Source organism: Rosa chinensis, chromosome 6, assembly GCF_002994745.2.
Source record: "Rosa chinensis cultivar Old Blush chromosome 6, RchiOBHm-V2, whole genome shotgun sequence".
NCBI lineage: Eukaryota > Viridiplantae > Streptophyta > Magnoliopsida > Rosales > Rosaceae > Rosa > Rosa chinensis.
This window is the reverse complement of record NC_037093.1, coordinates 7781078-7805839: the sequence shown is the minus strand read 5'-3', so window position 1 is coordinate 7805839 and position 24762 is coordinate 7781078. Positions and strand designations below refer to the sequence as shown.

The 24762-nt window shown below is 38.9% G+C and overlaps 1 protein-coding gene across 1 annotated transcript; it reads left to right on the top strand.

The window, feature by feature from the left end:
- Nucleotides 1-3171: 3171 nt before the first annotated feature.
- Nucleotides 3172-4864, top strand: LOC112169116 (cyclin-D4-1). The gene is made up of 4 exons (XM_024306066.2): nucleotides 3172-3588; nucleotides 3680-3977; nucleotides 4076-4206; nucleotides 4421-4864. The coding sequence occupies exons 1-4, from the start codon at nucleotides 3355-3357 to the stop codon at nucleotides 4667-4669; spliced, it is 912 nt and encodes a 303-aa protein (XP_024161834.1). The 5' UTR covers nucleotides 3172-3354; the 3' UTR covers nucleotides 4670-4864.
- The last annotated feature ends 19898 nt before the right edge of the window (nucleotides 4865-24762 follow it).

Genomic DNA, 24762 nt, shown 5'->3' with positions numbered 1-24762 from the left:
GTCTGGTTAGGGGTTGGGTCTTTTTGACTCATGTAAGTCACTGGTGGTGATGGTCCCGTAACATTGGTTTCGATGATATTGTAACCTGTATGGTTATTTGGTTATTAATAGAAGGTGGTATTTTTCTTTAAAAAAAAAAAAGTGCTGTTACACCTTACACCTATATGGTTTTTGGACCATACTCACCGTAGGTCCATAGCTTTGCCCCAACTTTTGGTCTTTTTCTTAACACAAAACAAGAAATTCCTATTGAATCTTCTACCTAGGCCTTCACTTCTTACCTATTTTGCTAAATCCCAAGAGCAGGTTTTTCATACATTTATACCAATGTGTTAGTAATTAATTAGTGTGACCATGATGGTTTTCCCTTGAAAAGATGTCTGGGGCATAATGCTAGTGTTTGATTTTCTATACCACATGAAATGTATAATGTACTCCAGGGTTAGCCTAGGTAATGAAGGCTAGAAAAATGTACCACAAACAAACATCTCATAATGCAACAAGATCATGTTCTAGGACCACCACACCATTACTTACAAGGTCTTAAGATAAATTATAGATACATTTTATGACTCGTAAACCACACACATCGTGCAGAAATAGGTATTTTTGTGCTCATGAGGGTCTGAGGTCCAAATGTTTTACTGTATAACTATCTTCATGTTTATTGTTTTATCACGTTGTCATCTTTAAAATAAATTTCAAATGCGTGTAATTATTTACCAGTCACACATAATAAGTCAATAAACGTGAGTGTTCTTGTGTTTACAGTGTTTTTCAATATAAAACATGTAAGTTTACAACTTTGCTCCATACATTGGCCTATCATCCACTACAGAGCTAATGTTTGTCACAGAAATTGCACCCTACGTGACTACATCCTAATCCATCCAAGATTGAAAAATGTCAAATTTTGTTCTGGTTGAGATTTATTGGTATGGTTAGTATTGAAATGACTTGGATTAGGTGGGTCTATTGTAGCTACTCCATGCTTGAGGGATATCACGGGTTGTTGTAATGGTATGCCTTTTCTCCTCATTCCAACCTCTAAATGGTAACCTCTTGACCTCTTTGCACCTAATAATTCAATTTATTCCTCAAAGACAACTAGCAATTAGAAAACAACTTTTCCTCTAGGAGGTGGATTATTATAGCATGTACTAACTTTTCAGCTGTTTAATGGAATTCTTCCTTCATAAAAGAGGTAAACAATGATGATATTATTTTGTTTTCTATTTCAACCGAACACTTGAACAGATATTTTGGTTTCTTTGACTCCACAAAATGCTTCTGTGGTACCTTGTATAGTTATTCCTTTGCAGTGCGTTTGGATGAGAAAATTATAAAATCCGTAGGAATTTATAAATGATGAAATCTTTAACTCCATCAATCTAAAATTTCATTAATTGCAATTTCTATTGTTTGGTTTCATCTATTTAGGATTTGAAATGTGTAATAAATTAAGAAAGTTTAAAACAAATAAAAAGATAAAATAGAAAAAAGTCTTGTTTTAGAAATAAAAATTGAATACTTCAAAAGAATTCGTAAATGACACTTATTTTGGTGGAAATTAAAGTGAGAAATTTAAATAACGAATTTCTTCGTTTTTTTTCTACAGAGAAATTTAAAATTTCCAATCTGATAATGCCAAACGAGGGAATTGGCTTCTAGGAATTATGAAATCCTTACTTTCAATTAAATTTCATCATTTTTTCCCTCATCCAAACACACTCTTGGGGTCAAATTATAATTCTTCACTTAGACTAAAAGAAATGTAGCATCATAATCTATATGTTCGAATGAAATCTTTAACATTCTATTCATGAACCATCATAATCAGATCACTAGCAAAATTGTGCCGCAAAGACCTTAGCTCCCATTAACCTTCATGAAGTAGAAAAAAATTTCCAGCTCTTCGAAGTTGCACATACAGTTTGTTTTCATTATAACGTTCAAAGAATATTTTTTCACCTAATAATTAATGTCTTATTTTACGAACAATAACAAAATCATTCATTGAATAATGAAAAAGATTACAACTCATAAGCTTAATAACAAAATATGTTAATACAGCTAAACGAAAAGTAACGGTATCTTGAATGATCAAGTTGTCTGAGCACAAAGATTGACCAAAATAAAGGCGATCTTACCAAGAAACAATGGTTGTCACCACAACTGCTGACCGAAACCTGCTAAAGTTGTCAGAACTTTTGGTTTCAACTCACGAGTGATTCTTAAGTAAGGCAGCCGTACCACATGGCGGTATGACTGCCCAATCAGGACCTTATAGTGAGGTGTTTTGGGTATATTACTTTATTAAAATATAGTTAATTTTGAGATATGCAAAATTTTTTCTTAATTTTAATCGGGCTGCCCTACTACCACGTGGTAGGGCAGTCCAGTTCCTATCTAAGAATTTCTCTCAACTCACATGGAAAATTCTACAATATGTTAACGTATGACATGCGTACAATTGTCTTAAAAGTGGTAAAATGAGTCATCAAAATAGTAACATGAGTCTTTAAACATGGGTCCTCAAAATAGTAATATTAGTCTTCAAAGTGGTAACATGAGTCCTTAAAGTGGTAAATTTTCTTAGTTACCACATGGGTCCTCAAAATAGTAATATTAGTCCTCAAAGTGGTAACATGAGTCCTTAAAGTGGTAAATTTTCTTAGTTTACCATATGAGTCCTGAAAATAGTAATATTGGTCCTCAAAGTAATAACACTCATCCTTAGAGAGGTAAAAATAGTTGATGTATGAGAAATGTTAACTACCATAGCTTTACCCCAACTCACATACCTCGCTTGAGAGCAAGAACGAAAGACCCGGAACAACACGCATTTCATCAATCAATCACACTTTCTAGCAACAATGGGTGTCCTAAAATGTAAATGCTGAATCCTTTCATATGCATGGCTGAATACGACGTATGTATATAAGTATGGAACAAGAAGAATACAGAAGAAATACACTAAATCGCACAGCTTCAAATGCAATCTCTCTCTCTCTCTATACTCTACTCTACGGTGTCTACCTCCATCACCATGCTTGACCATTTCTGCGATGCACCATCTCTCTCTTCTTTTTCACCAACACAGCACTCCATGCCATAAACAAACAAAAGAAACACACAAACACACAAAAGTGCAAAGAAAACAAAAGAAGAGAAAATAAAAAAACCAACTCATTCATACCACACACTCACTCACTCTTTCAGACGCAACCAGACTCCCTCAGACACGGCAAGCTAGCAAATCCAAACCCCCAACCCAAGCCCTCTCTAAAAAGACAATGCCATACACTCAATTCCAAATCCTCACTCCCTCCTCGCCATGACCAAAACCCACCCATGTCTTCTTCTTCCTCCTCCTCCGCCCTCCGCCGCCTGATCGACTCCGACTCCCATCACCTCCCGTCCCCTAACTATCTCTCCCTCTGCCGTGACCGCACCGTCGACGTCACCGCCCGCCAGGACTCCATCAACTGGATCTTGAAAGTCCACTCCCACTACCGCTTTGCCCCGCTCACGGCGTTCCTCTCCGTCAACTACTTGGACCGATTCCTCTCCACCCGCTCCCTCCCGGTAACTCTCTCTTTCTCCGAGCAAAACCTCTTCGTCTTAGTGGGTTTGTTTTCTTATTGTTTGTGTACGTTGTTTTCTTTATTGCCTGCAGCAACAGCATGGGCGGTGGCCGTTTCAGCTGCTCTCGGTGGCGTGCTTGTCTTTAGCGGCCAAGATGGAGGAGCCTAATGTTCCCTACATCGTCGACCTCCAAATCTTCGAGCCAAGATTCGTCTTCGAACCCAAAACGGTCCAAAGAATGGAGCTTTTGGTCATGTCCAGTCTCAACTGGAGACTCCGCTCCGTCACACCCTTCGATTTCCTCCCCCATTTCATCTCTAAGCTCCCCGCTTCTTCCCCTCTCGACCTTCACGAGGCTTCTTCTGATCTGGTTCTCAAAACCATACGAGGTAGAACTACGTAGTACTATAACTCTTTTTTCAGACAAAGCTTAATTTGGTTTTTCTATTCCAGTTTTTAGTTGTGATGTTCTGGTTTTGTGTTTCAGTGATTGATTTCTTGGGTTTTTCACCGTCGACGGTGGCGGCGGCGGCTGTGCTCTGCGCCACTGGCGTAAGCGTCGAGTCTGCGGCGGCGGAAGACCAAGCAGGAGCGTTGTTTGACGAAAGAGTAAACAAAGTAATAATCCATGGGTCTGCGAGCAATTTTTGAACTTTGTTGGGGTTGATTTTACAAATAATTAATATTTTTAGTTTCTGTTAGATGAGAAAATCCAAGAGTCGAGAGAAGCATAGAAAGCTGTGAAAAAATATATATATATATATATATATATATATATATATTTCTCGCGGTAAATTGCAAAATTCATTTTCTTCTTTCTTATTGGGGACAGGAAAGTGTGAGAAGCTGTCACCAACTCATGGAGGAGTACCTGATCGACACGTGTCCCTCATCCTGCCGCCATAAAGCTGGTAGCTCAGCCCCGCCTCCGTCCGCGCCCGCCAGCCCCGTCGGTGTGCTCGACGCGGCCGCTTGCAAGAGTTGCGACACCCGCTCTGAGAATCCGGGGGCCTTAATCCAAGCGGAGCCGCCCCACAAACGTCCCCGAATTTCTCCTCCGGAAAATGTACAATCTCCGTAGACAGAGTTAAAAGAGAAGTGAAATGGCTCCTATTTTCGGAGTTTCGTCCTATAAATTTTGTTCAATTTTCGGTCGGAATTAGGAAGTGAGAGATAGAAAGGGACCATTGCTGTCAATTTTATTATTTACTGTTATTATTACTCCAATATCTATAGAATATGGGGGCTGTAGTGAACTGATGGTTCAATTATGATTCCCAAAGCATTTGACTTTTCTTTACTTTTGGTTAAAATCTCATGTGTGCAGGAAACCAGCTTTGGTCGTAACGTTACGTTGTTATGTTAGCAACTATATTATCCATACTTACGAAATACGTAACGGCTTTTCTTATTGAAAGGCAACATAGTGATATCGGGGTTTACTAAGGACAAGGATTCTGTGGGTGAGGTGTGGCAGCGAGTGATGATGTGGGGTGGAGGGGTGAGTGACACGTAAAGGGGGAGGAATTTTGGAGGGAAAAGATCTGAGTGGAGGCTGGGGTGTGGGAGACAGAGAGGTCGGGTGAATCGGAGCCGTCCAGGTGGAAAGAGTAGTATATAATAATCATATACGAGTGTCTTGAGGCAAAGATTTGATTTGACGAGTGGTGGCCCACAGGGGGTCACATCGACGGGCTAGTGATGACCTAGGAAGGGGGGAACTTTCTGCTGGCACTGTACGAGCCATTAGGGACCGAAGACCAATCAATCTATGTTTCGATCATAAGTGTACGATCATTTAGTCACCGATGATCATAGTCGGATTTTCGAGAGTGAGTTTCAAATTTCCGACGGGTGATTTTACTGCTATTATCGACCTTGTAAAATGCAAGCGGATGTCTTTAAACCTAAAGTCTTCTGGTGCTAATATGAACCTCTTTCTTAAGTGGAGACTTCTTGTTGGCTGGCTTGGTGTTTTGCCTGTGTTTGAGCCTCCTTTCTCTCATGCTCTGGAGTTTATTTGCTCCTTGTTTTCTCTTTATTTGGAGGTTTGCTCATGATCCTTTGGTGTTTGTTGGTGTGGCCTTGCTTTTGCCGGGCTCCAGCTTTATTTTGCATCTTTTTTGTTCATATTAATAGGTTCGAATTTCCAAAAGAAAAAACTTTAGTTAGATATCTCAAGATGAACCTATTAATATGAACAAAAAAGAGATGGGAGAAGCCTAGGATGGGCTCAGTAAAACTAAATATTGATGGTGCCTTGAACGTGAGCCAGGGTCTGTATGGTACAGGGGTAGTGGTTAGAGATGACAGAGGAGCCTGCTTTGGGGTGTTGGCAGTACCGAGTGTGGGGTTTGTTAACCCACAGACATGCGAGGTTCTAGCATTAGTGAATGGCTTACATTTTTGCTATCAAGCACGTTTCACTAATTTGGAGATTGAAGGAGACGCGCACAAAATGTGTTTGTGGCATTAAATTCCAACCTTGAAGACCTCAGTCCAAATGGAGCTCTAATTGATGAAGCTAAGGTACTTTTGAGTTTGTTTCAGTCTTGTAGTTGGGGTTATATCCCTAGAAAGTGTAATAAAGCTGCTCATAGTGTAGCAAGGGCAGCTCTTTCCGATCCCTTCCTTTTCCTACATATTGGTGGCAAATGGCCCCGGAGTGGCTCTTACCAATCCTAGTTGATGAAGTCTAGTATTTGGGATTTAGTGGGAGTGTGGTACTCTTCCCAACCGGTTTGTGGTGGATTTAATGAGGCCACTATATACTTCTTGATGTAATCTGTTATTTGATTAATAAAATCTTTTGATCAAAAAAGAAGAAGATGAAAGGCGAAAAAAAAATGACCCAAAAAAAAAAAAAGGTGACTACATATTTGGATACAGTAACTAAAGGGCAAGAAGTGTGTCTAATTTTATCATCGTTGTAATTCTATTTGATTTAAAAGGTCCCCACAAGCGTTTCAAAAAAAAAAAAGGTCCCCACAAGTTTAAGAATAATTGTTATTTTATTAGTTTAATAATATTTTTCTTACTGATACTGAATACAGAGAAAGGTTTAGATCCAGGACTAAGGCTGTCACTCGGTTAGTTCGAATCAGTTATAGGTATTACCAACTTCAAAATCAAAGCTTTCGGTTTCAAAACTGAGCTATCAATTACCAACCAAAATTTTTGGTTTTTAATTATATTTATCAAATTTGGTATTTCGGTTTTCGGTATTACCAACTTTAAAACAACTAATTCTTTATAATATAAATTAGAATGAACAAAACTAGGTTTTTGAATTTTATAATCATAAACTTTGTATTCATCTACTAATTATAGCTTTCTTTTGTATATATGACATCAAGTTTTAGCAATTTTCAATAAAACTAGGTTATTTAACCATCTTTGACTAGGTTACTTAAAATACATGTACTATTAATGTAGTATATGTAGTAATGTTCATACTATTATAAAAGTTTTTATGTTTATTTCTTAGGGAAAAAAATATAAACAGTACTCCAACTATGGTCCATTCTAAATTTTCATACCCAACTTTCCGAAACTATCACATTGGTACCCCAAATAGCCAGTTCGACCCAACATACGTACCCGCCGTCCATCACGGTGTTAACTTGCTCCTCTCGTGGCCTCTTTAAATCATGTCAGCTGTCAGAAGAGTTAACGTCGTCATGGACGGCGTGTACCAAAATTGGGTTGGATTTGGTACTCCAGATACTAAAATGATAGTTTCCAAAAGTTGGGTACAAAAATTTAGAATGGGTCTTACCTCATGTACTGTTTATATCTTTTTCCCTATTTCTTAATATATATGTATGTGTATTGAAAACTGTAGTATATAAATCTAATATTTAGATAATCGGTAGATTCGGTATTTACCAAAACCAAACCAACTTTTTCGGTAATTTTCGATTTCAGTATTATCGGTCTCAGTTACCATCGGTTGGTGTTCAGTCGGTTTGGTAATTACCAAACCAAGTGGCAGCCCTATCCAGGACCATCTAATGATTTCTCATATTCCTAACATCCGAACATCCCATCCCCATCATCTAAGTTCATAAATAGTCAAATGATACGACCTAAGAGTAATGACTTATTTATGCTCCACCAACCTCTTCATGATAGGAGGATGCCTTATATCTCAGCCATAGCAAACTCGTAATATTGTTTCCTGGATTAAAGCCCTAGCTAGCCTAAGCCATTCAATTATTGTTAAGACAACAAGTAATTGATCGCATTATTGTGATCTATATATCTTAACCTTTTAATCACGTATATGTGGGGGCAAGAAGATTAATAGCTAATTAGCAAACGGGGACAATAAAAGTTTGTGTCTTGGATTTCCTATGATAAAGAAAATAGAACCCTAGTCATCCGAGGACCCATTTCCAGGCTGTATGGGAAAGGTAGAGAGATATCGGTGGGGACCCAAATTTTTTTGCTCACCTGGAATAATTTTCGTACTAAACACGAGGGTTGTGTTCGTTACGGGAATTACCTTACACAGTTACACTGCAGGAACCATATTTAACTCCAGTATATGAAGCATGCACTATCGTAGATACTGTTGTATATATAGTTGATTAATTAGTCTCTGCATGTGAATCTGGGTTAGCTGGGACACGTAATGGGGACCCTAGCTAGCTTAGATCCCAGTAACATAAACACAGGGCACAGTTATGAACTAGTAAAGGAGGAAGTGAAAAATAGAAAGAGGCCAATGGAAGAGACAAGGCAGCATTAACAATCTTCACATTGTTCACAAGCACCATCCACCCACCCACACCCACCATGGCCTTCTTCTCATCTTTTTGAGACTTTATGATCATGTATGAGTGAGAGAGCATACGAGAGACCCCAAGTGTTTTGCCTGCATATGTTTCTGAATAATTGGCATCGATCTCTTTCGTTGTCCTTGGATCGGAGCAACCACATGCACGCCTGCTCCTCATTAATGTGGTCTTTGTTTTTGCAGGTTTTTTTTGGTGGTCACTACCAATTTATCATGCATCTATCATCATCTAGACGTTACTATTCAAGACTGTATCGATCCTACATCAAAAATGGAAATCTTGCCTTATAGCTTAACTATAATGTTATAGCTTATCCACTTATTGCCGATTAATTTTCAATCACTTGCGCATTCTTTGGTTTAGACGCTCTAACTCATCAAGTTCTTGGTTTTGCCAAAACATATTTCCCTACTTGCTGGGTGATCAGAAATATTAACATCGATAAACCACTTCCTCATTAAGCTACAACTTTACCAAGTAACTTAGATATTCCCCAAGAGGTTCAATCCTTGAATGTCCAATTATACCTTACTAATGAGCCTTTTATTTATTTTTATTTTTTTATGTAACACAACTCAAGAACTCTCACTTATTGGAAAAGATTTATGGCGTTAAAGCTAACACTTATGTATTTTTTTGAATTTCTGTCAGCTTAAATAGAAACAAGAGAAATTGAAAATTAAGAAGTCCATTGGATTGGATGATTAGAAAAATACCAAATAAACTAAGAGAACTACTAGTGCAATAATCCATTCTACAGATGAAAGTCCAGAGTGTAGCAAGCTAGCTCTTAATTTGCAACTGTTTATTGTACTTGACATAAGGACATTTGACAGTGATATTGGACTTGTCTAGTTATACTTTACAGTAGCAAATCCTAAATCTGTTTCCCCGAAATCTATAGCTTTTGTTGTTGTGATTGACATTCGATATTAATTGGTCACAACTCAAATTGCCAAAAAAAGGTGCATTATTGCACTTAATTACTAATTCTTCAAGCCAACGACCCAAATATTACCATTCCTTTTTATCAATTATTATAGGTAGGTAAAGGAGTACTTTAACTCTTCAAGCCCTTCCTTTGTTGTGGTTGTTATTTTTTATTTTATTTTTTTTATGATAGAGGTTAGGCGTAGGCGATTGTATATGATCACTTAGTGCCCGATGCATGAATGAAAATGACATCTTTCATACTATTAACAAAAATGAAATTTTGTCATGCAAAATGTTTATTTTATTCTAGATTTACGAATTGCAAGATTTCACAATGTATTCGTAATGTAATTTTTTTCACAAACATAGGGTATTGTATTGATTGTTTTGCAAACTTTCACAGTGTTTCACAGATGAAAGATAATCTAGAGAATTTCTGTGCCTAAAAGGCTATTTTGTCCATGTAACATGCTTATTTGAGCTAAGTTCCCTATAATTATATACATATTTATTTTGTTTAAATCAAAATATTGCAATTTTAGGAAACCGAAAAGAAAAAAAAACAGAGAGAAGAAAGCAACCATGTCGCAAACTTAGAAAATGTTGTTTTGAATTTGATCGTGTCAGATCATGTTTAGCATACTCTCTATCTTGACTCCTTAGTTATTTTGGAAAACATGTTTAGATTTTTATCATTTTTAGCTGCACCTAAGTGACTCTCTATTTTAGCTTTTACCTATCTCGCTCTTAAATATAAAGAGCGAGATGAGACTCCCTTTTTTTTTTTTTTTTTGTTAATTTAAAACACTCATTTTAAGTCATTTTATATAATTTTTTAATACATTTAAACTATTTTATCTTCATTTAATAAATATTATAAATTCAAGTCTATCTAAAATAGAGATAACTGATGCAGACGTATTTCAAAAGTGTCTGGCCAAAATGATTTTTTTGGTTAGTTTGGCTAAAATTTGACTACAAAATAAGCATTTTTCAAAAAAAAAAAAAAACGAAAATCTCTAATTTAATTTATACCAATAAAAAAACTAAAATATATCTAAGTTTCCTAATAAAAACATAATATGATTTATTTCCATTTTTTCTTTCAGTTTCAATGTTCGTCTATTTCAATCTCTGTTAAAAGATTAGTAAGTTAACAACTACGAGCAATAAAGAAGAGATTTTCTTTTCTTCGTGTTTTAAATTTTTACTTTCAGTGTTCATAAAGGTTATTGCAAAGATTTTGATAAAGTTAACACTAATAGTTTTGCGAATTGAAACGAAACGATGAGGAGGCAACAAAAAACAAAAAATAGTAATAAATTCAAATTTAGGTGGGGAAGGTGAAGATTAATGTTATCCAATGAGAAATAAAGTAGTATTTTATTTAATTAATCGATTATATATTTAGTTTTCCTTTAAGATTTAGATTTTAGAAAGTTAATGTACTTATTAGTCATTTTGCACTTGGGTAATTTAGCCATTCAATAATTCAAATGTTTGTAGGGTAAACTAAGAAAATAATATGGTGGTAATAACCGCTGGAGCCCTTTTAATTAGGACCAGTAAAATGAGGACTAGTTGAACATTATCTAATCAACGGTTTGGAAGATCCACTTTTTGAATACATCAAGGCAAATTTAACCTTTAGATGTTATGTATGCATGAGTTATGAGTAGATAACTTTTGAAATATTTTTTTTCAGATTGCTAACCGTTAATGTACCGAACTAGATCAAATCAATGGACAAACTAAACTGTCAAACATAAAATGTTCATGTTCATAACTGATAAATCACGATTATGAATGCCTTAACGATTTTTCAATTTGGTTGAAAATTTTCATAAATGATCTACACATAAATATCTAATCATCTAATAGTTAATTTACAAAAATATGATTAAAAAGTAGGTCTATCTCTCTCCAATAACCGCAGCCTTAGATATTTTGTCTACTGTAATTAATGTCCCCATTGAATAGATCTCTTTAGGCTCTATTTGAATTGGCTTATTGCTAACAACCCCATGCAGATAGGTTTCTAAATGCTTACTAGTGTTGACCAAAAAAAAGAAAAAAGCTTACCAAGTCTAAATTTCACTGTCCCTTCAGGCTCATTTGATTGAAGTTAAGTAAGAAAACTTGTTTGACATTTGTTGAAAGAGTTAAGAACACCGTCCCTAGATTTGATATTGATTAGTTGTCTCCAAACATAGCAGACAAAGCCTTATAGGGAGAAAGTGTTAGAGGACATTATATTCAACTAATTAGACTAAACAGTAACCAAAAGCAGTTGAGCCAGCTGCTCTAACTCATGACCTTTCGCAATTTCATGGTCATTAGAATAGGTTGCGAATTTATTCAAAAAAAAGAATAGGTTGCGAATTGATATATTTGTCTAACCATTGTAACAAGATCATTTGAAAAATCATAATGTTTCATAAGATACTAATTCAAATAGTCACTAGTGTTTGAGTTTAAATTCAAACACCAATTAATGTCTCATTAATCTTGTAGAATGTGAGTAATGGTTTGATCAACAACTAATAGATTGTCTAAGATATTGAAACCATAACTCTATTACTTCGGGGAATATAAATAACAGTTTCATTTTCCTAAGGATATAAAAGTCTTACAGCCGCAGTCGCTCTTTCTCTAACCTAGGGTTAGGGTTTTCTTTTGCTGACTGTGTAGCATTCTCTCTTTGTCAAATCAATGGCAACGATCGACGCAATGGCAGCCTGCCTGGCCTCCTCCCTAGCCCTAGCTGATGGGAAGAAACCGGTGGATCTGCGCCCATCCAAAGGGTTGAGACAACCTGAAGCTTTCATGATTGGCAAGTTACTTACGGCGAGGGAATACTCTCACAGATCGTTCCTAGGAATGTTCCGAGCTGCATGGAGGATTAATGGAAGCCTCCGAGTGGCGGAGGTCGGAGAAGATGACAGGGTTTTGTTCTCCTTCACAGACCCAAACGACGTTGATTGCATTTGGAAAGGCAGACCATGGGCTATAACAGAGCTCCGATAGCCCTTGCACCATACGACGGTGTCAGCCTGGCGATGGATGTACCCCTCACGAAGTCATCATACTGGATGACTCTGCAAGGAATACCACCTGCATTCAGATCCGAGCGCATCATGCTCCTCATTGGCAGCACGCTCGGTGACTTTAAGGAAATTGATTGTCTGGCGTTCTGGAATCGGGTCATGCGCATCTACGTTGAGATTGATTATGTGAAGCCTCTGTTATTTCGTCGTAGGTTCTGGGTTGAAGACGAAGTCCAATTCATAGTGCAATTCAGGTACGATAAGATCTTCGGTCAATGCGGCACATGTGGATTGGTTACGCATGTTGGCCTCCCCTGCTCCGGGCCGGAATTAGTTGAAGACAATGATACACCGGTAGGGGCAGAAGTACCACCCACAGCCTTGGCAGTCTTGCAGGAACAACCGGTACCAAACCCTAACTTCAATAGGGTGGTGATAAATAACCAAACCCTAATTTTCAAAGCTCAGGTGCCAAGGAGTATACTAGAAGCTCTCCTAGCCTCCCTCAGTTGGTGATGAACAAGCGACGCCAAAAGAGGCAAATACAAATCCGGGAACTGCCTGAATGGAGACATAATGGAAATCTAATTATCGGGCTGCGTAGGACTAGAGAAGATGATGAAGTAACAATCTCTCCTAAAAAACTTTGTTTGAGTCTTGCCATTGGAAAGAAAAATTTGGATGCAGTGAGCATGGGTTTGCTAGAGGGTCCTTCCAAAAACACTGAACAATCTAAGAGAAAGAGGGGACGTCCAATTGGCAGCGTCAACAAACTACCATATGGGATAGCAGGACAAGGGAAGAATGCAAAGAAAGATGGAGAATCTGACAAGACAAAAAGCAAGAAGACCAACCTAATGCCAAGGTTGTTAGCTGCTGATGAGGCTGAGGCAAGCACCAGCTCTAACCCCAAGGGGAAAGAGAAGGAACTTGCTTAAGGTTTCAAAAATTCAAGACATTCGGAACGTCAAGCCTTCGCAAGTGGGAGTGATTTCTATATGCTTCTCTAAGATGTTTCTAGTTGATATGTGTACCACAATTGAGTGTTTGGCAGATTAGACTAGATGATTGATTTTGCCTTAGAAAGCGAGATTATTCTTACTTAATTTGTTAGTTTGCTGTTCAGCGAGCGACCATTTTAGATTTAATGAGTTTAGGTGTGACTTAGATAGGTTATCCAGGCTATTCCTGGACTTTCTTATATAAGTTCTGTTAGACTCTGGCCTGTATTCATGGCTTTGATTTCTAATAATATCAAATTCTATTAAAAAAAAAAGGATCATTTGAAGAATTGGCTACAAGTTCAACTACTCGAAATAAATCGGCAAAGTATAATGTAAAAACTTTATTTAGCATGTCTAAGTAAGGATGATTCACATTGACTATAATGATAATAAGTAAGACCTTATGTGAAGACCCGAAATTCTCAGTTAAATATTTTGGAATCCAATATTTGTTCAATTATATGAAATATGAATTGTGGGCATGATTCGTATGTCGTTGTATGAGAAATTTAGTTTCGAATGAGTTTATTTTCGAAACAAACGTTATTTAGGGGGGGTCACTAAAATCTACTTTTTATACATACGGAAATTGGGAAAACTTCCTTCACAAAAGTTGCAGAGCTCGTCAATACGAGTTCGTGCATATGCGGAACGCAAGAATCAGTGTTCGTACGAACAAGTTATCGCATTTGGAAAAGCTTCCATTTTGGCTATATATACCTAGCTATTTTTGGGAATTTCTAAAAATAGCTAGGGTTTCCATTTTTGGAAGCCGCACAGTTTTTCTCTCTCTCACTCCCTCCCGAGCCCAAGCCGAAAACAGAGCAAGGAGTCTCCGGCTCAGTTCTCCCTCCTCTGGCCAAGGTTATTGCATTGTGAGTACTTTGTGCCACGTGAGTTGGGTTGGTGATTAGATTGTTGGGGGTTGTTGTGTGTGTTTGGATTGTTGGATTGATTTACTTGATCTAAAAGAATTGTGATTTAATGAATCAACCGTTCTTTTCTTATTTACTCACACGAGCTTTCAGAAAGCTTACCGGGTTTTGTGTTATAGCAATCCTGGTACACTATTCAAACGGTGTAGCAGATGATCCTGCAGGTCAGGATAATCAGGGTGAAGAGCGAGCTGAGTAGGGAAGCAGGGTTGAGACCAGCACTTAGTCTACTTTGGTGTGTTTTGTAGACTCTTTTGAGCGTAACATTTTATTTAAGTTGATGTTGTAATAATCGACTCTAGAGATAGTTTGCTACGAGGTTTGTAATGTGGGTTGTGTGATGTTGTTTTATTTAAAAAAAATTCAGGACATTATTTGTTTTAGTTTGTATTCATGTTTCGGATTTGAAATTATTATTCAAAATTTGGGGTGTGACAATTTGGTATCAGAGCGTAAGGTACATATTTGGTGATATGTTAATACCTTCCGAGTGATGGCCCGTCTGCAGTGGATCCCCATCATGTGCTCTTCGGTATTGAGAATGTCATTGGGTATGTGGGAGTGTTAGGAGTCGTCTAGGACGTTAGGACGTATTAGGAGTTGAATTAACCTTAATGTGTTAGTAACTTGGTTAATATGGACCTGTATTGACTTTGCTGTGTTTTAAGTGTTATACATGTATTAACCAGGTGTGCTATGCTCCTTAGGTAATGGATATTGTGGGAGGCAGAGGTAGGGGTCGAGGTAGACCCAGAGGTAGAGGCAGAGGTCGAGGTAGGGGCCAGATTCCACATGTTGAAGTATATGAGGAAGAGGTGGAAGTGCCTTTTGTTGAGCAGCCTGTTCCACCTGAGGTTGTGGTTAATGATTCCGCTCGTCTGTTAGTGTTGGCGAGGGATATTAATCGGTTGGGAGCCTCCCGCTCTTTCATACCTAGTTCTGTGGTAGATGTTTTGGGTTTGACTGCTATACGCTTGCTAGATCTTTGTGTGTTACGTCACCTCTTTGCGTCTTTCTGGAGCTTAGTATGTTTTGTGATGATTGCCCTATTGTAATTTGTGGTAGAGAGTTCACTGTATCTTTGATTGTGATTCCAGATCACACGTATGATGTGATTTTAGGTTTGGATTGGTTGAGTCCGAACTATGCAGTGATTGATTGTTTTAGAATGATTGTGTCTTTCCATGCCCCTGGGCAACCAGTGTTTCATTATCGTTGCCTGAGATCTGACGTTGCCATGAGGGCGGGAATCTTGGCACACATTGAATCATAGAGTAGTACTTTAGTGATTACAAGGATTCCTGTAGTTTCAGAGTATGGAGATGTGTTCCAGGAGATACCAGGATTACCTCCGAAAAGGGTAATGGACTTCTCCATTGATGTGATACCAGGTACCGGACCTGTATCGAGAGCACCTTATCTGATGTCTCCAGCTGAACTTCAGGAGTTGAAGGTTCAAATTGAAGGATTACTTGCACAAGGGTTCATTCGGGCTAGTATTTCTCCTTGGGGAGCACCAGTGCTGTTTGTGAAGAAGAAAGATAATTCACTTTGATTATGTGTGGATTATCGGCAGCTGAACAAGGTGACCATCAAGAATAGGTATCCCTTGCCTAGGACTGATGACTTGTTCAATCAGCTTAGGGAGGCTACGCTGTTCTCCAAAATTGATTTGAGATCTGGATATCACCAATTGAGGGTGAAGGATGAAGATATTTCTAAGATGGCAATTAGGACCAGGTATGGGCATTATGAATTTCTTGTCATGCCTTTTGGTCTAACTAATGCACCTGCTGCATTCATGGACTTGATGAACCGCACGTTCAATCCTTACTTAGATCAATGTGTGTTGGTGTTCATTGACGACATCTTGATTTATTCAAAGTCGTCTGACGAGCATGAGAAGCATCTGAGGGTTGTGCTATAGATTTTGAGAAAAGAAGGGTTGTATGCAAAGTTTGAGAAGTGCGAATTTTGGCAAAAGGAGGCTAAGTTCCTTGGTCATGTAGTTTCGAAGGATGGAGTTTCTGTGGATCCTTCGAAGGTTGAAGCAATGATGGGTTGGAGTCGCCCCACTACCGTTACAGAGATCCGTAGTTTCCTTGGATTGGCAGGGTACTACAGGCGATTCATTGAGGGGTTTTCTAGTATTGCTTCGGCTTTGACCAAGTTGACAAGGAAAGACACTCAGTTTGTGTGGACGGATGAATGTGAGAAGGCCTTTAGTGAGCTGAAGACTAGATTGACTACGGCTCCAGTGTTGACTGTCCCATCTAGTGGTGGCGGCCTAGTTATCTACAGTGATGCATCTCATCAGGGTTTAGGTTGTGTGTTGATGCAGAATGGTGGTGTTGTCGTGTATGGTTCTAGACAGTTGAAGGTGCATGAGCGGAACTACCCCACTCATAATCTAGAGCTGGCTGCAGTGGTTTTTGCCTTGAAGATTTGGAGGCATTATCTATATGGTGAGAATTTCGAACTCTTTTCTGATCATAAGAGTTTGAAGTATCTGTTCTCCTAGAAGGAATTGAACATGAGGCAGAGAAGATGGATGGAACTCATCAAAGACTATGATTTCACCTTGGAGTATCATCCTGGGAAGGCCAATGTAGTCGCGGATGCTTTGAGCAGGAAACCCCAGGGGATCATAGCATCACTTATGGTCCAAGAGTGGCTCATGCTGGAGACTGCATTTGAGTTTGATCTTATGCCCACAGGAGAAGGACAGGGAATCCTTCTCGGTAGTATCACTTTACAGCCGATCTTGATTTCCAAGATCATTCAGAGTCAGACACATGATGAGTTCGCTCAAATGGTGATTTCTGAGATGATTCTTGATGCCAACGAGGAAGGTCGCGCTGAGTGGACAATTAGAGCTGATGGTGGATTGAAATTGTATGTTACGGGTGGTGATAATCTCAAGGAGGAGGTCATGCGGGAAGCACATCGATCTCGATATAAGGTACACCCAGGGAGTACCAAGATGTATATGGATCTACGAAGACAGTTTTGGTGGATTGGGATGAAGAGGGATGTGGCTGAGTATGTATCCATGTGCCTTACTTGTCAGCGGGTGAAGGCAAAGCATCAGAGGCCTGCGGGGAGGTTGAAACCTTTGCTGATTCCAGTATGGAAATGGGAAGAGATATCCATGGACTTTGTGATTGGATTGCCTAGATCCAGACAAAGTTATGACTCTACTTGGGTGATAGTTGACCGATTGACAAAGTCAGCACACTTTCTTCCTGTGGCGAAGACTTACTCAGGTGATGCGTTGTGTAAGTTGTATCTTGATGAGATAGTGAAGCTTCATGGTGTGCCTGTAATGATTGTCTCTGATCGGGATGCTCGTTTCACTTCGGAATTTTGGCGTAGATTCCATAAGGCTTTCAGCACATCTTTGGCTATGAGCACTGCATTTAATCCACAGACAGATGGGCAGACCGAGAGGGTGAACCAGGTGATGGAGGATATGCTTAGAGCATGAGTTTTGGACTTCAAGGGAAGTTGGGCGGATCATCTTCCATTGGTAGAGTTTGCCTACAACAACAGCTATCACTCCAGCATCGGTATGGCTCCATACGAGACACTTTATGGTAGGCCATGTAGGACTCCGATCTGTTGGGCGGATGTTGGAGAGAATGAGCTGTTGGGTCTTGCACTTGTTCGGGAGACTACAGAGAATGTCACGACCATCCGAGACAGGATCCGTACCGCACAGAGTAGACAGAAGAGCTATGCCAATCTGAAGAGGAGACTGTTGGAGTTTGTGGTGGGTGATCATGTATTCTTGAAAGTCTCACCTATGAAAGGTGTGGTGAGATTTGGCAAGAATGGGAAGTTGGCACCGAGATATGTTGGACCCTTTGAGATTTTGGGTCGGAGACTTGGCGTATCGGCTTGCTTTACCAGTTAGCATGTCCGATGTACACAATGTCTTCCATGTGTCCATGCTCAGGAGGTACATCCAAGATGAGCCCCATGTGATTAATCATGGTACTATTGAGGTGAAACCGGATGTGACCTTCGTCGTTGAACCTGTTCGTATCTTGGATATGTCCACGAAGAGGCTTCGTAAGAAGGAGGTTGTTTTGGTTAAGGTGTTGTGGAGTCATCATGATGAGGGTGATGCGTCATGGGAGTTAGAGTCTGACATGAGGGCGAAGTACCCATTGCTGTTTGTCGATGAGTTTACTTGAATTTCGTCCATTTCGGGACGAAATTCCTTTCAGGAGGGTAGACTGTGAAGACCCGAATTTCTCAGTTAAATATTTTGGAATCCGATATTTGTTCAATTATATGAAATATGAATTGTGGGCATGATTCGTAAGTCATTGTATGAGAAATTTGGTTTCGAATGAGTTTATTTTCGAAACAAACGTTATTTAGGGGTGGGTCACTAAAATCGACATTTTATACGTAAGGAAATTGGGAAAACTTCTTTCACAAAAGTTGCAGAGCTCGTCGATACGAGTTCGTGCATATGCGGAAAGCAAGAATCGGTGTTGGTATAAAGAAGTTATCGCGTTTGGAAAAGTTTTCATTTTGGGTATATATACCTAGCTATTTTTGGGAATTTCCAAAAATAGCTAGGGTTTCCATTTTTGGCAGTCGCATAGTTTTTCCTCCCTCTCTCCCTCCCGAGCCCGAGCCCGAGCCGAAAACAGAGCAAGGAGTCTCAGGCTCAGTTCTCCCTCCTCTGGCCACCAAACCACCTCCTACGGCTTCGTCTCGTCCTTTCGCAGCTACCAGTGGCAGCCTTGCGCCGCTGCACGTCCTGTAGCGGCGGCGGGAGCACGTTTTCGGTTAGAGGCCGATTTGGGTTCCAATATAGATTTCTTCTAGATCCGGCCACCAAAATTTGATTTTCTTGACTTGTTGAACTCGCCTCAAGGTCCTGATCACGCGACAAGAAGAACCAGACCCAAAGCGATAGATTTCACGTTGAACGGAGGCTCGTCGGAAAACTGGAAATATTCCGGTTGAACTGACTGATTTCAGGTATTTTCGATATCTTCCCGTCGTTTTCTGACTTCTTGCTAGTTATGAAAGTTGCTCAAAATGATGAAACGAAGGGGAGCATCCCGGCCCCGACACCATTGGGGGTAGCCGGCGGCGACATTGCCTCTAACTCCGGCGGCAATTTCTGGCCACTTCCGGTCACCCCAAGGGCAGTTTCTGCCCATTTTAATGTTCTACATGTTGATACGATCATTTCGATGTATAGCATGTGAATTTTGGAGATCGTATGATTAAGTTATGAATTTTACAATTTCGATCGTTCGATTTATGATATGTGAAGATCGGACCGTCTGTTAGACTTATAGTTTGTTGTGATGATCGTAGGACTGTCCTGATAACTTTGTGTGGTCACGGGTGAAGATCCGACCGTTGGATCCTCATATAAGTGCGTTTTTGAATTGTATGCTAAGTTAATTATCGTATTTGGTTAGGTGATTGATGGTTTGAGTTGGTGGACGATTGTAAACCGTATTTTAAGCTGTTGAGATGACGCAGTGGGATTGAAGGTGAGTAAATCTCACATGGTTCATTTACGAACCGAATTTCCTTATTGCACAATTAATTGTTATGTGTGAGAAAATGGTTTTAAGAAAATGAGATTTAAATTATATAAGAAAATGAATTTCTTGGTTTTACTACGTGTGAACTATAGTTGGTATTAGTGATCATTCCTGAGTGGATGATTACGTGTGTGTGTGTGTATATATATATATGTGATTTTATACGGAATGGTGTGACATTGAAATATGTGGTTTTTTGATGATTTCGTTTATATACTTGAATGAAAGATTTATTTGCCATGAATATTATGATAATTGGTATTGTTGTGAGTATGATTTGGGTGGAGACGTGATATTGTGAATCGGGTGGGATTCTGTTTATATTTTGTTCTACGGACTGAAATGTCCAAAGTTTGATGGTTATAATAACCAGAGTGTTTTGTTCTGAGGGCAGAAATGTCCAAAGTTCGACGGTTATCATTGTGATAAACGAAGTATTTTTGTTCTGCGGGCAAAAATGCCCAAAGTTCGACGGTTATAGTAGTAACTGAAGTATATCGGATGCTTGCACCTGGGCCAAGGTGACAGGTAACGATTCAGATAGAGCTGTAGTGTGTTGTGGGAGTACGGTCATGGTGGTAACTAGGTTATTGCATTGTGAGTACTTTGTGCCATGTGAGTTGGGTTGGTGATTACATTGTTGGTGTTGTTGTGTGTGTTTGGATTGTTGGATTGATTTACTTGATCTAAAAGAATTGTGATTTAATAAATCAACCGTTCTTTTCTTATTTACTCACACGAGCTTTCAGAAAGTTTACCGGGTTTTGTGTTGTCGCAATCCTGGTACACCATTCAAACGGTGTAGCGGATGATCCTGCAGGTCAGGATAATTAGGGTGAAGAGCGAGCTGTGTAGGGAAGCAGGGTTGAGACCAGCACTTAGTCTACTTTGGTGTGTTTTGTAGACTCTTTTGAGCGTAACATTTTATTTAAGTTGGTGTTGTAATAATCGACTCGAGAGATAGTTTGCTACGAGGTTTGTAATGTGGGTTGTGTGATGTTGTTTTATTTTAAAAAAATTCAGGACATTATTTGTTTTAGTTTGTATTCATGTTTCGGATTTGAAATTATTATTCAAAATTCGGGGCGTGACTCCTTAATCACTCATAACCACACTATGATTTTAATTGCTTCAAAATTATTGAAATTTTCAAATTTTTTGTAATTTAACCTTACTTATATCCAAAATTTCTTTAAAATTGTAAAAGTAAATGAGAATTGATCTACTCATTTCATTTGATAGTTCCTTTATATAAGGATATAAATACAACAGAAATATCAATTAGAATAATGATAGTAAATGTTGATTGAGCCGTAATTGCAATTCCTTGATTCCCTCTTCGTTAGTTACTTTGACGAATGCACATAATGTGTTTTTCCTTTAACACTCCCTCTTGTACCAAGTCAAAGACGAAATGGTGCATGAATTGTTGCCTCACTAAAAACCTTGCCAAGTAACAATAAAAACCCTATAGGACAAAAATTACATCTTGGTCAAAGGAAAAGAGCACAACGCACCTATTACATTTGAGGATGACATGTGTGTGTTAGGCTCCCCCTGACGTTTACACCTCCCACTGATCCTTACATTAGTCAAGAGAGCTTGGAAAGTCTTCGCATTCCTATGTTTTTCACATGTTTCTCAAATATGCCTTAGGCGATGATTTGGTGAACAAATCTGCCACATTCTCCTCAAACCTTACTTGATTCACTTGAATCTTGAGGAGAGCATGTTGTTATTGATTGTAGAAAAACTTTGGCGATATGTGTTTTGTATTATCAACCTTGATATAACCTACCTTCATTTGTTCGATGCAAGCTGCATTATTTTCATAAATGCAAGTAGACTCTTTAGTGGTAGAACTCAAACCACTAGTTTAGGGTAATGATAGTTCTTAACAATATACACTTACGAACCGCCTCAGTGGAAGAACTTGAATATGTGTAATGATAGTTTAGGGTAATGATAGTTCATAAATGCAAGTAGACTCTTCAGTGGTAGAACTCGAATATGTGTAATGATAGTTCTTAACAATATACACTCACGAACCGCCTCATATAGAGCAATGATCTCTGAATGATTCGAGGAGGTAGCCACAAGGGTTTGCTTGGTTGATCTCCCAGATATCACCTTGTTCCCAATGGTAAATACATAACCAGTTTGGGAACAACCTTTATGTGGGCCAAAGAGGTAACTAGCATCAGTAAAACCAACCAAAACATCATTTGGGGTTTTGGTGTAGTGAGTGGTGCTTTCACCATCAATATTTCCTTTAGGGATTGCAGTTCCATCTGCGGTCTCTCTTATCTCTCTATAGCGAAAGAACAGTCCCAAGTCAATGGTTTCTTTTAGGTATCGAAAAATGTTCTTGATACCATTTTAGTGACGCTGGTTGGTGCTGAGCTAAATTTAGCTAACAAGTTCACTAAGAATGCAATGTCTGGTCGAGTGCATTGGGCTAAGTACAATAATGCGCCTATTGCACGTAGATCGATTATTATTTTCACTTCACTTTCACATTGTGAAGTGCGGGGATCAAAATGAGACATAGTGAGGACAAACCACGACAATTCCTGTCGTTCCCTTAGAAAATCCATTTTCCTATCTCCCCCTAACGACAGGAAGATTGTCTCATCAAAGTAACAATATGCAAATCTAGCGGTAAAGAGATCGCCTGTCAAGGGTTCCAAATAGCGGATAATTGTTGGAGATTCGTATCCAACATAAATATCTAATCGTCTCTGAGGACCCATTTTGGTGCTCTGTGGGGGCACAATAGGCACATATATTGCGCAACCAAATATGTGTAAGTGTGAAATGTTAGGCTCATATCCAGTTACCAATAGGTACACAGAAAATGGTTGGCTAGCAGTGGGTTTGAAAAGAATAAATAAAGCTGCATGCAATATTCCATAATCCCAGGCAGATATAGGCAGGTTGGCGAGTATAACCAGTGCCCTAGCCACCTTCTGTAGTCTTTTGATGGTGGCTTCTGCGAGACCATTTTGTGTATGCACATGGGGTACAGGATGCTCTACATCGATCCCAATAGACATGTAATAATCGTCAAATGCTTTTGATGTAAACTCTCCAGCGTTATCAAGCCTTATAGACTTGATAAGATGATTAGGGTGGTGAGCCCTTAAACATATAATTGTGCTAGGAGTTTTGTAAATGCAGCATTTCTTGTGGACAATAATGCGACAAGTGACCAGCGTGTTAAAGTATCCACCAGAACCATAAAGTACTTGAATGGTCCACATTCTGGATGGATAGGTCCACAAATATCTCCTTGTATCCTTTGTAAGAATGAAATGTTTTGTTTTGTATCTTTAGCATAGGAAGGTCTCGACCCTGTTTTTGCTAAAGAGCAGGCTTTGCAAAACGAGTTATCTGTCTTTGAAATAGTCAGTGAGGCATAATGGGAGGGAGGTAGTGCTTCTGGTATTTCAGAAGGCAATAGCTGCATTTGAGCAGTACTAGGACTGACACCATGCAGTGTGGCAAATTTTTGTCCCATTTTATTTTTCACTCGAAAGAAGGGATGTCCGTGTGAGTTTTTTAAAATACGGATCATCATGTCACGATCAGGGTGCCCTAGGCGGTCATTCCAAAGCCTGTATGAGTCAGTGTCCCACATTTCATTGTTGGTGACATCATAGGATTCAATGATCAAAATAGTAGTGAGGTACAGTCCACTAGATTGACTCATTAGGTTCTCTAAAATGTGTTTCCTTCTACATTCATTAGAGGTAATATAAAGGTATTCGGTTCTATTCTCATAGTGTGTTTCTACATGATAACCATTGGCAAGAATATTTTTGAAACTTAACAAGGTTCGATTAGCTCTTGGTGCATACAGAGCGTCTGTGACTTTAAACATTGTGCTGTTAGGCAGCAAAAATTTGGTAGTTCCTTGCCCTTTTATTACTTGTGATGATCCAATCATCATAGTCATAGAGGAATTATAGACTATTAATTCAATGAATAATTGTCTATTCCTTAATATGGTGTGAGTAGTCCCACTATCAACTAAGCACTCAAGTTCTCATATTCTTTAAAGTTTTTCTATTTTAGGTAGAATGATAATCTTTTTATTCTAATAATTTTTTCTCTAGATGTATTGCTTTACATCTTTATAGTGCTATTTCGAATCATGTAAATATGTGTAGTAAATAAAATCGAATAAATTCAATGCTTCAGAATAAAATCTGAAATTTATTAATAAATCTAATTCATTAAACCATTATTGAAATAAACTTTAAGGCCAAGCAATAGTCTAACTAAAAAAAATGAGGCATTATGCCTTCACAACTGTCTTTGAAAAATAAATAAAGCAGATCAGTCAAAATTTAGAGCATCCATTGACTGAGCAAGTTCCTCGTTGCCATTGAAGTATGCAATTGTGAGGTTGACGTCTGGGTCATGGCCTCCTTCTTCCATATAGTGAGCCTCTTGTTCTTTAGACTCCCTATACCTCTTGTAAGTGACTGCTACTCTGTTACTTGCTTGGTAGTTCTCAACCAATGCCTAATAACTCCACACCTATAGCATGGTTCATTGCCAACTCTTTCCTTTTTGACTGAAGGGTTCTTAGGTGCCTTTTGCACCTTGTTTCTATGACCACTAGGGCCAGCACCACCATCTCTGCGCCATACATTGGGAGGGCCTCCACGGTCTATACCACGATCCCCACGTCCCTTGCCACGTGGTGCATTGTTGCCACGTGGGTAGGGAGTAACATATCCAACCCCTTTGCATTGGGGTTCTTTCCACCTTTCACTTTGCCATAATTAGCCTCGGGAATTTTCTTTGTCTCAATGGGCCTGGCATTGTTGTTCAAAATAACCTCATTATGCTTCTCAACCACT